At 40.5% G+C, this 12,056-nt stretch overlaps 1 protein-coding gene across 9 annotated transcripts in view; it reads left to right on the forward strand.

Annotated features, from left to right (window-relative positions):
• The window catches only part of DOCK3 (dedicator of cytokinesis 3), a 609,762-nt gene that overhangs the window by 585,462 nt on the left and 12,244 nt on the right, over positions 1-12,056 (forward strand). For 4 of the 9 annotated variants that reach the window (XM_048858121.2, XM_048858128.2, XM_048858123.2 and 1 more), the window contains 6 exons: positions 917-1,038; positions 2,875-3,010; positions 3,906-4,053; positions 6,175-6,327; positions 10,166-10,284; positions 11,423-11,510. In XM_048858121.2, the coding sequence (XP_048714078.1) occupies positions 917-1,038; positions 2,875-3,010; positions 3,906-4,053; positions 6,175-6,327; positions 10,166-10,284; positions 11,423-11,510 (766 nt within the window). The remainder of the gene's footprint in view (positions 1-916; positions 1,039-2,874; positions 3,011-3,905; positions 4,054-6,174; positions 6,328-10,165; positions 10,285-11,422; positions 11,511-12,056) is intronic. The other 5 variants (XM_048858129.2, XM_048858131.2, XM_048858122.2 and 2 more) reach the window with 4 other exon arrangements.

Genomic DNA, 12,056 nt, shown 5'->3' on the forward strand with positions numbered 1-12,056 from the left:
GAAATAGAACAGTCATAGAACAATCATTAGTGTCTTGGTAAGTGCTGACTGTCTGGTAAATGTTGTGGGGTTTTTTTAATCAGTGGTTCGTGCAGAGTCAGTGAACCCAAGACAAGTCTAAATTTCTCTGCTTCTCAGATTGTTAATAATGTTGTCAGACATCATAGAGGAGCCATAGACTCCACTATCACTAAGAGTGATGTCGACTTGACCCTTTATGCTGTTTTATTCTTCAGTGCTTTGGGACAGCTTCTTGAGGTGTTTGGGTCAAATGGATCTTAAGAAATGGCAGACCACTTATCTATTCACAGTACAGTGTCATTTTCACAGATACCTTGACTCCTTCATAAACATTTTAAAAAACAAAGAAGGGGCAGCTTTCAAAGATTTAAGAAAACATTTTGAATTACATATGGTAGCATTTAACGTTATATGCTGAAAGGCAAATCTACATTTTCTAAGTGCTATGTGAGGATGGCCACAAATGAGGCCTCCAGAATTCTACAATATGGCCCACCTTTAATATGGAGATGTGGTCCCCATAGACTACAGCTCCCAACCTGCAGTTCCCCATCTTTGTACAAGTGGCTGGGCCACACTACATGCTGGTATTTTTATTCTCTGCATGCCATATCTTCATATTAAAAATGAAGGCAGTCACAATCTGGTCCATTGTATGCCTAAACTTCCAGCAAATTGTTGAGGTGGTGCCTGGGAATTGTTGGTATCAAGCTAATTAGGTTGGGAGTGAAGGGGTCTGAAAGCTCTTGGGCTAATTGCAAAACCATAATAGCTCTGTGAAGAACATAGTCACAGATGTATCACTTTTGATAAAAAGGGAAAGCTTATTTCCCTTTTCCCATGATCAAGCCCAAAATTTCTGAAGTAAATAAGTGATTTTGTGTTTCCTATGTAGGAGTTGCCTGGTTTGGATAAGTTGAGTCCAGCCTGTTCTGGTAGCAGCACCCCACGCAGCAGTGTTCTTGTGTCACACAGCCCTATGAGTCCAGAGAGCATCAAGCTGGTGCATCGACACAGGTACCTGTTTTTCTGCTGTAATCTCTAGAATTTCTAACAGTTTAAGCAGAAAGTTCTAAATGTACCATCCTGTGCTGGCATGAGTTCTCAAAACTCCATGGAAGGGCAGAGAGGGATTTTAATAAAGTTTATGGGCCCAAATAAGCCTAGCCTCATAGGTGGCTAGAAGTACTGTGGAGGCAATACCATCAGCCTTTGTAGAAAAGTGTCCCTTTTGTTTGTCTGCAGTGACCACTGATGTTTGATTCAGAGTCATCACTGGAAAGCTTTGAAGTGAAGCCATCTGTTCCCTCTCATGTCTAGGTTGGAAGCTGTGTTGCACTGAGAAGCCAGGGATTTAATAGAGATCTTAAGCGCTTGTTAGCTGGAAGCTGACACGTAGCGACTCCACCGCAATGTTTATACAAACAGATAAAATATCCTTAACTGTCACTTAGATTTTTCTTATAGCCCAAAATTCACGATGACTTTGAAAGTCCAAACTTTTAATATTTCTGACATGTAAATGAGGGATTGGCAGCCTGCTCAGGTTAAATAAAACACATATTTTGACAACCAAAAAAAAAAAGTCTTGTTGCTTATTTTTGGAATTGAACTCAAACTGAATCTTTGTTTAAGATTCTAAAGATGTTCAGATTGTTGTGTTTACAATTCTGATTTCCAGCCTAGACTAGAACCAAAATACAATAAGAGAAGCTTTCAAGGTATTAGATCAGAATGGTATAAAATAACACAGGCCAATTTTCAGATTTAAGAGGCTTATAAGGTTTAGATAAGCATCTGAACTTCTTGATTCTGATTCAGACTGAGACTTTCCTAACGCCAACCCTAGCACTGATGATAGCAGGACTTCAGGATACAAACAAATATTTTTAGCCTCTATAAAATGTGCTGTTAGTTGAAAAGAGTTATCGCCTCACAAGACAGAACAACAAACACAAAAATGGTACAGGAGTTGTGAAGTCTTAGTTGCTATTCTCTGCTTTTTCCTTTTGAAGAGTTAGACCATATAGCTGATTTTAAAGCTTTTTTCAGTAGAACAGGGTGCAGCAACTCACTCTCAGGTGCGTAAATCCAAGAAGTTAAATTGTGTGGTAGAATTCCACAGTCTGCCACTCAGTCAAAGTGATGGCACTTTTCTCAAAAGTCATCAACTTGTAAAGAGCTTCCATGTTGTCGGTGTGATTTAGCAAGATTCTACTGTGTATATTGTGTGTGAGATTCAGAGTAAGAGAGGAATATATCAACGCGATTTTACATCATGAGAGATCAAAGTGCAGCCTGCAGGCCGTTTGGGCCATCGAGTTCTACATTCAGCTGCAGTTGCCTTCAATTCTAATCCATGTGTGTCGACCAAGGAGACTACAGACTGCACAGGAAATGCTCCATCTTGATCTGAGTAACCTCTGCTGCAGCTCAATGAAACATTCCTGGGAGCTGTCTCCACAGGTTGCATCTCAGCATTAAAAATGAGAGTGGTTTCAGTCTGCTCTGTTTGAGGCAAATTAGGGGTAGCACTCAGCTTCCTGGAAGGATGCCAGCTTGGCCCCAGATTGAAGTTTGAATGACCTTGTTTTATATTGTCAGTGTGTATGTAACTGAAATGTAATAGTATTGGTTTCTTATTGCATTTGCCATGAAAATGTAAGGGATGGGCATATTTGCGTAAGCATTTATGGCCTGATTTTTCAAAGGTTTTCAACACAAAAGTCTCTGGGACTTGCAGGTATTCAGCACCTTTGAAGATCAGGCCTCACTACTTAAAACTAAGCTTTGGAAAAGAATATTGTCTAACCTTTGCACCCTGTTTTTCCTCTGTCTCCATTTTTGTTTTAGCCCATTGAACTTGCTGGGTTCAGTCCGACACTCGTCATCCTCTCTTTCCTCCCATACTTCCAGTGAAACAGGAAACCTGGTTGTCCTAACAGACAGTTCTGTAGGGGAAACCGCTGAGGACATGTACCACATGCAGGTATAGCTGCCATACAACATCAAGGACCTATTGCTAGGAATATAATTGAACATGCCCCATAGGCTGTACTTAGGACAATAATTATTTACATGTACAATAGCCATACTTAGACCTCTTCTGTCTTAGATTTATCTATAGCTATGAATTGAAAAGATATAGCAGTAATCCCATGGAGTCTGACCTGGTGTAGAGATCAGTATCTCCTAAAGATTGATAGAAATGCCATGGAGGCAAAGATTGCTCCCAGTGATTTCTTTCTAAGGTAAATATGATTAACTCTTCTATGGGTTTCAGAGTAACAGCCGTGTTAGTCTGTCTTTGCAAAAAGAAAAGGAGTACTTGTGGCACCTTAGAGACTAACCAATTTATTTGAGCATGAGCTTTCGTGAGCTACAGCTCACTTCATCGGATGCATACCGTGGAAACTGCAGTAGACATTATATACACACAGAGACCATGAAACAATACCCCCTCCCACCCCACTGTCCTGCTGGTAATAGCTTATCTAAGTCCATCAAGTTGGGCCATTTCCAGCACAAATCCAGGTTTTCTATAGGTGTAAATTAAAAGTTCCTAGTGCAGCCTAAGAACAGAGCAAAGTAAAGATCATCTTTATAAGGGGTGTGTTATCACCTAGTGAGCAGAATAGTTAGTTTTTCTTATTGAGATGCTTATCTTACTAAGTAATGTCTCTTTCAATCCATGACAGTCAATCTGAGAGGCCGAAATGGGTCCCACAGCCCAATGACTGTACAGTGTTAATAGTGAGTTTTATTGTAACTGTTTCCTAGACAGAGGTCATATTCCCTACACATTTGATGATCTGAGGCAGGTGAATATATAATGCACCAGTCTGCTCAGTTTTCTGTCTTGCTGATTTCTCTGCCTCCTGCAGCTTGTTTACCCTAACTCCACGTACCAAGGCTCAGTCACCAACATCTCTGTTTTATCCTCATCCCAGGCCAGTCCTTCCACTTCAAGCCTGAGTTCTACCCACTCTGCACCATCGCAGATGATTAACTCTGCCCCTCCCAGTGCACGAGGTAAGAATGGAGAGACTTTGAGTGAAGAGTTCAGGAACCCAAATGGCCCTGACTCTTGTCCTATCAGTTTATAGATTGTGCTGCTGAGATGCTTGAAATATACAGTAATTTTACTATTTTACTTTTGGAATTAGGGATTGTTTTTTCAACAGTGACTTCTTCTGAAATGTTTTGTGTAACCACCAAAGTGGTCTCAGTCATCTTTTCAACAAAATTTGGTGGAGTGTATATCTTTGGTACTTGCTGACTTCAGGCAGTTTAATTATGTAATGGTTTTGAATGTGCTTCCACACAATTGAGCCAACCACTTGCATCACAGACACTGTAAGGGAAAGGATGCCATACTGCCCTATGGCAAACAATCTGCTGAAGGCTGTAAATAGTTATTTGTTACAATACTTGCAAGAAGTGGAACATCAGGAAAAGGCAAAGTTCAGTCTTGTGTCTTTAAGGAAATTAGGCCATTCTAAAGAAGTTGTGAGATGGGTTAACATTCATGTATACAATGAAGGTTGAAGGGCTTGGAATGAGAGATACCAGAATTAAAAGAGAACTTTCATGCTGGATCATACTTGAAGACAAGAAGAAAAAAAACACAAAATACTTTACCTCTTAATGTTTTGTTTTCCTTTACCTCTTAGGGTAACTACGCTTAGTGCAGTGAATCCCCTTTTCCCCAGGCCTCAGAACTGCAGTGGAGTCACTCCATGTCTGCTACTGCAGCCTCAGAGCTTTAGTAACCTCCGTTCAGATTGTTTCCTTCCCCTTTTGTGGGAGCTCTGTTGCATGTCCACCTGCCCCCACCCCAGCCACTACTACATCTCCCTCCACAGGCTCATGCAGAAGGCCTCTATAGTACAGGCTGTAGAGCTTGGCTCCACTTGCTCAGATCTTGTTCCTTTTCCCCACACAAAAGAATTCCACTGGCTGCACTGTGGCCAGTGGTCTCTGTAAACACAAAAGAGGGAGCAGAATTTGTTTCTTCTTAACTAGAATAAGAGCTTTTTTCTTCTCAGTGCAGCCTGTCTTTGTGCATGATCCTACAATGAAGTATAAATCACAGTCTGTTGCTATATCAGAAATGCAGCAGGATGATTTAGCAGAAGGATCAGGTGAATAGAAAGCTGAGGAATGGGATTACTTATGTCAATAAAAATAGCTTTGTTAATTATCAAGAGCTGGAGGAAAATAATGACAACCAAATAATAAAGTAATTAGAATAAAGGTGACATAGCAGGGAAAGGAAGGTGGAACTGAATATGGTCCTGTCATGTCAAGAAGGCTCTGTAAATGAACCTGCCCAGCTAGTTCTATGAGGCCTGAAGCTTTTGAGGGAACAGTGTGAGATTCTGGTGCTTGCAGCATTTCAAGCTATTTTCCAGTTCATAAATCTGGTATTCACAGCCCCAGGCTTTGCCAGTCATTCTGAGCTGTCTGACTTCCCAGCATCACCAACTGCCCCTTCAGGTTTCAGCTATGGTCTCTGCTGTTGCTTAGGAACCAAAGTGATGAACAATATAAAAGGATGTCTGGCTGATGCTTAAGTCGACAGCACCTCCCACAGATGAGAACTAGATAACTCTACTGACTACAAATAACAAAACAGCAAGAGAAACAGTGATTTTAAAAGTGTATTATTTGAAGGGACATTTTTGGATATTATTTATTTTATTTTGTTTTACTTGCCATTCTTACTAGTACATTTTGATAAGTTCAGGATAAAACATTTCTTCCCTGCCAGTTTTGTCCATTTTCAGTTAGGCATAAAGAAGTGTTTACCTCCACAGTCTAATGAATTATTATGAAAGTCCTAGATCTTTTCCATACTTCACAATTTGCAAGTTTCTAATCTGGTTATTATGAAAGCTCCATTTAGAGTGAAATTGTTCAGCAGAAAAAACAACTTCACTATATAAAAGTTCCACTGTGTTAAAATTAACATGGCTTTGGTTTCTTTGTTTGACTTTTTTGTTTGTTTTTGTTTTTTTTAATTGGGGGAACTTGATGCTTGTTAAAATGAGTGATGGCACTGGCTAGAGCAAATTACGATCAAACTTCACATGCAGCTCTGCCAATGCACCTCTATCCTTTTTATATTTATTTATATTCTTTTTAATTTAGTGCTGGTGAAAGGTGCTGGATTGACAACACTGGAGGCTGAAGCCCTCTATTTATCCACAGAACAGATACAGCACGGGCGGCAGCAGTGCAAGCTTCCCCACACTGCCCCCACCAATGTGCCTCATCTCTGTCCTGGAGGGACCACCTCTAGAGGTGAGAGGATAGTTCAGTCTCCATGACCCGTTCAATCCTTGGCCTTTCTGCTGAGACTGCCGACAAAGTTACCAATTGAGATGCTGCATCAGTCAGGAACTGTACTAAGGCTATCAACTCATTTCACATGACCACCTAGCATTTCTCAGATTTAACAGTTCTTATCACCTCTGGTCCTAGGTTGAACATTGGTTACTTCTGTTTCTAGTTCTAGTATTTATCAGTTGTTAAAAGTTTTCATCTCTAGGTTCACATCTTAACCTAGAAGTGAAAAACTGCATCCCATTTCCCTAATCCTTGCACCAGCTTGTCCCGTTAGCTGCAGTCCTGTCCAGCAGCATGTTTACTAACATCAGTCTGAACAGAGAGGTGGCTTTGTGAGGTGGATTAATTTCCACAGGGACCAAGAGACCATCCAAGTCACTTGCACTTAGGGTTCAAATAGAATTTGAATCCCCCAGCCCTGGAGATGGGAGAGCTAATCCCCCACTCCCAAAATGTGGCACTGTTCAGTGAAGGAGAAAAATACCAGTTGTTTGAGACTCAACAATAAGCCAAGTAAACTAAGTTATAGAAATATGTATTACTAACTTAACATTTCATTTGCAGGAAGATAGTCATCAAGAAAATAGATTGATACTGATCTTATCCACAAAGAACTGATTAAATAGTACACAGCAAACCTTACAGTGATGTTATAATGCTCATCACCTCCAGCCAGGATCCAGGGAGTTGAATCTTATAAAGAAATGTTGTAATCAAGATACAGTAAGAACTCCATTAGCTTGCAGTAGTGATAGAGAAACACATTACAAATTACTGTTATTTGCCAATTTAAAGAGGATGTTCCTCTCTGGTTTTGCCCGGCCTGACCCAACCCCTAACATAGCCTGGTGAAGCACTTCCTGTTTACCCGTTGGGAAGCTCCACTTCCCAGCCCCACCAAAAGAGCAGCACTGTGTTGTAGGCAAGGTCAATGAGAATTTTTGAGTTTGCATTCATTCCCCTTGAGATCGGTCAGATCAGGCACTGCTCTAATTCTAATGGGGTTAAAAGAAGATATGAGCCAAGGTTCCTTAACCAGGAATTATAACAGGGAGTCCTATAAGGAGGTATGTAATGTTGTTTTAAAAGGAATCATTTTAAAGTTGGTGTAGAGCATGTTCAATACACTCTAAAGGCAGCTCATATTGAGTACTAGCTGTGGGAGCTGTCAAGTCATTCTCAATGCTTCCTCCAAACAGCCTTCTTCTCAGGCTTAGAGAGCAAAGGTCCCAAGTTCTTACTCAGCATGGTAAAAGAGCTTCTGTACTTGGCATTTGAAGTAAATTAAAATCTTCATTAGAGCTAAAAGTTCATGTTTGGGGCTGGAAGCAAATTGTTTCAAAATACCAATAGAAGTGGGAAAATCAAGGGGAAAATCAAGAAGGATTTAGCAGGAATTTACAGATTCCTCAATTAATTGAATATGCATTGCTAAAACCAATATTTTTGTGTCAATTTTAATATTTTATTTGGTTAAAAATGTTGGAGTAAAATGAAAAGCCTCCCCAGGCCCTGACAAACCAAGTTTTGCTTTCCTATAAACAGTGTGTAAAACAATTCACACATTACATTTGCAAGGCCTACAAGCTGAAAAGCATAAGAGACCAAGGGTACCTGCAGCTGAGTTTTGTAAAGTCTGCAGGGCCACTGCATTGCAATGTTGTTCTGAAGGATATCCCTATGGCAGCTCTGGAAGCTTTTAAAAGATTTGAGTTTGAGATGCTCCTTAGCCAAGTCCAAATAACAGTCCTGATTGTTAACAGGATCTTAAATGAGCCACTCTTTTTGCACCCACAATTTTGCCAGAAAATCAGATGCTGAGACACTATTTATAATAACATTTCTAACCACAGTTATTTGCAATTCCAAACTGAGGGCTCAAGAAGGAGGGCTGGTTTTAAAAATTAGATTCTGCCACCATAAAGCAGCATAGAGCAAGGGATTTTGGAGATCATACAATGCAAGGTCTTGTGGGATTTGTGATTCTTTCTAAACTAATGGCACATATAGCTGCAATTTGCTCACATGACAAGAAAAATGAGGATCAAATGATAAATAAAAGGGAAAAAAGTTGCAATGTGGTTTGTGCTGTGATGCAGTTCTTGGCACCCCTATAAGTTCAGTATTTTTATATTTGTCATGCAGAAATAGGACTATCTGTGATGTGTATGTGAGTAAAAGAGACTCAGCATAGTGTTTAAAACTGTCTTTTTAAAGATAATGTGTATAAAAACTAAGAATGTCTAAATGTATTTGTTTTATGTCTGTGGAGAAATTGTGATTGGAGTTAGATTGCAAATATTTTGCATTTACTTATGCAGTGCTGGGGTTTAGATTTATCTGGGCCTTATACCCCCTGATGAAATTGCTGCAAGTATAGGACTTCTGCACTCTGCTGGACACATTGTTCCTTCCACTGTGCTGTATATCAGTCCAAAAAGGTGCATGTTATGCTGTTGTTGGTGTAAAAGCCGCATTAACTAGAAAAAAAATGCCTCTGCTCGTACGTTGGAGTGCTGGTAATGCACATGTGGTTGTGGAAAGGGGGCATGTCTTTCCCAAAAGCAGGCATGGCTGGGTAATGCGCTGTGTGGTGCTGCCTGTGAAGTGTGTGTTTGTGGCACAAATAATCAGTACAAGTTATAGCTCACTTCTGCAGCTTCAGAATGTTAACTTCTGCATATTATTGTGTATCCATGAGTGTGTGTGTGTATCTTTATTATCAGACACCCACAAGCCATCCCATTAATGCAAATCTTTCTTGTGGCACAACCATTGTAGCTATATACATCAGCAAGCCCATTGGTGTGCGGTGTGCTCCTTGCCTAATGGTGCCTAATGTAAAAAAACAAAGTAGTTTGGTAAAAAATGCTGTGCTCCAATAAATATTTAACATGAAACACATAGACCCTCTCATAATGTAGTATCTCCTGGCAATTATCCAGATTACAAACAATTGCTGGATCACATGAGCAAATACCCTCATACTATATACCAGCATGTTGGCAAACCTCTGTTGATGTATTCTCAGAATAGCAGCATGCTGCTTCGTAAGCACAGTGATAAACAAAGTGCCCTCAAATTTCACAGAGTGGTGGTTTTCAACCTCTGGTCTGTGGCCCCTGAGGGTCTGCAGACTATATCTAAGATTTCCAAGTGGACCTCACCTCCATTCAAAAATGTTTAGGGATCCACAAATGAAAAGGAGTTGAAAACCACTGTCAAAGAACATTCCATTTTCATCTGGCTAATATTAATAAAGAGGAAGCCAAGCACGGGAATCACCATTCATATGTACCATCTCTGACACACACAAGGAAAATTCCAGCATCAGTTTTATTTGTATCCCAACCTCATATCTCGTTCATACTTATTCAGTCAAAAAGTACACAGTTTTATGGCATCTGAATGCATACCTCTGATATCTTATTAGGCAGGGAAGAGAAGGCATATTAAATCACAACCACTGCTGATTCCACACAGACAGATACACTTTTATTTTAGGGGTAAGTGGCTTGTAATGTACAGCTAGTGACTTGCTGAGTTGTACATCCTAAACCTAACAATGTGTCCATATCTTAACTATACAACAAGTGGATTATTACTGCACCTATCTACAGTCGGCTCCTAAATGGGCTCAGCACCATATCTTCCTGGAGTCCTGTAAGATCATCATCCAAATTGTTGGGGTAATTCATGAGTCCCAGGAAAAAAGGAGGACTAGATCACTGGGCCAAGCTGAGATCTTTCTGTGGTTTGTCATGTGTACGTGATTATTCTCACTTGTTTACAGGCTCTCCCTCTCTACCAGATAAGTACCGCCACACTCGGGAGCTGATGATGCTGCTGCCAACCCACCGGGACCGACCAAGCAGTGCCATGTATCCTGCAGCTATCATGGAAAATGGACAGGTAATAGACTTAGTATTCTTTCCTAGTACAGCAGCTGTGGCATTTGTGTATTTGTGATTAGCATATAGATCCACTGTTGTCATTTGTAATTATCTTCACTTCTTCTCTTTTTACCTTACCCTGCATCCAGAAACCACTGACTTAACTACATTTACAGAGTGGCTCATCAGATTGTGCAGAGATTTCTATGCTTCTCTCTCCTCCTTTCAGAACCACTATTTTTGATACAGTAAAATCAGCATCATACTAGTATGTTGCAATTGTTGGTCCTCATTGATTCATAGATATTTAGGTCAGAAGGGACCATTTTGATCATCTAGTCTGACCTCCTGCACAACGCAGGCCTCATTGTGGGGATGGGCTCTTCTTACTTTAAACCTGACCGGCAAACGCTGACCCATCATAAACTATCACATGACTTGACTTTGTACATGGAGCCTAGAGCATGGGATGGGCACAATTTTAGCAATAGAAATAAATGAATCAACTTTATAAAGTGCCACCACAATTGATAAATGAAATATAGGACCCAGTCTCCCAGAATCAAAGACTAATTAATTCATGATTCAAAACCCAGAACTCTTCAGAGCAAAAAATACCTTCAAAACACTACCATCATCCCATCATTCAGCATCTCATGAAAACCATCCAGAAAGGGCTGGGAGCACAGCTGAGACTGGCAGCATGATATGAAGGTCAAAAAATCGGATCTCTCAAATGATGGGGGAAGCAACTTCCATAGTTAATACACCTCACAGAGAACAACCCATCCCTTCAGAAATAAACCTCGTGAGCAATGAGGTTGGTTGCATTAGCTGATCTTGGCTGCCATGGAATATACCAGGGCCATGGAGGTCAAGAAGTGGTTTTTGGAGTAACCAGAACCCAACCCCTATGAGGCTTTAAGAGTTAAAATTTCCAGGGGCATTTAACCAATAAATGGCTAAAATGGTTTCTAATAATGCAGTGCCTCCAAACAGTCTCCCATCTGCCCCTTGCCTACGGACATTCATGTGAAAGCTCAGAGGCTAGAGCTTTCCATGGATTTTTGTCTCGGGCTCTTCAGCTATCACAGGGTTCTGTATTGGCAAATCTGTAACTGTTTTCACATTTCTATGCTGTCTCCCCTCCTCTTTAGCCTCCAAATTTTCAGCGCGCCTTGATCCAGCAAGTGGTTGGACCATGCAAACCTTGCAGTGATCCCAATCTATCTGTCGCTGAGAAAGGTATTCCTTTTCTTAATTATGTTGTTGCATCTTGTAGTACTGTTACTCTGTTCATGCTTGTACACTTATGGACTTCCACCTCTGTACATCCTGTCACATTCTTAGGCTGAGAGTTTCACTAAGCTGAGAGCTTCTGCCAGCCTAAAGACAGCTAAGTTGATGCTTTAGATCTACAAAGAGATGCACAAGTGCCTCCACTAAAGAAGCTCTGTACCATTTGTTAATGACAATGGGCCAAATCCTGCAGTCCTGACACAGACAAACTCCCACAGAGTTCAGTGGGAGTTTTGCCTGAGTAAAGGCTGAAGGAGTTGGCCCAAAGATAATACTTACGTGTATTGAGCTTTTTTTCTTCAAAAGATTCTCCAAACTACCCTGTGAGGTAGCTTTTGACATTTCACCGTCATTAGTAGAGACGAACATTTTGTTAAATCAAGTTGTCGTGGTTTTTTTAAGTTACAAACATGAATCCCTGTTGGCAAAAACAAATGTCTCATGCACATATCAAGGTCAGGTGGTTGACTGGTTAGTCTCTTTTGGAATGTT

The sequence above is a fragment of the Caretta caretta genome, chromosome 7, assembly GCF_965140235.1.
Source record: "Caretta caretta isolate rCarCar2 chromosome 7, rCarCar1.hap1, whole genome shotgun sequence".
NCBI classification, from domain to species: domain Eukaryota; kingdom Metazoa; phylum Chordata; order Testudines; family Cheloniidae; genus Caretta; species Caretta caretta.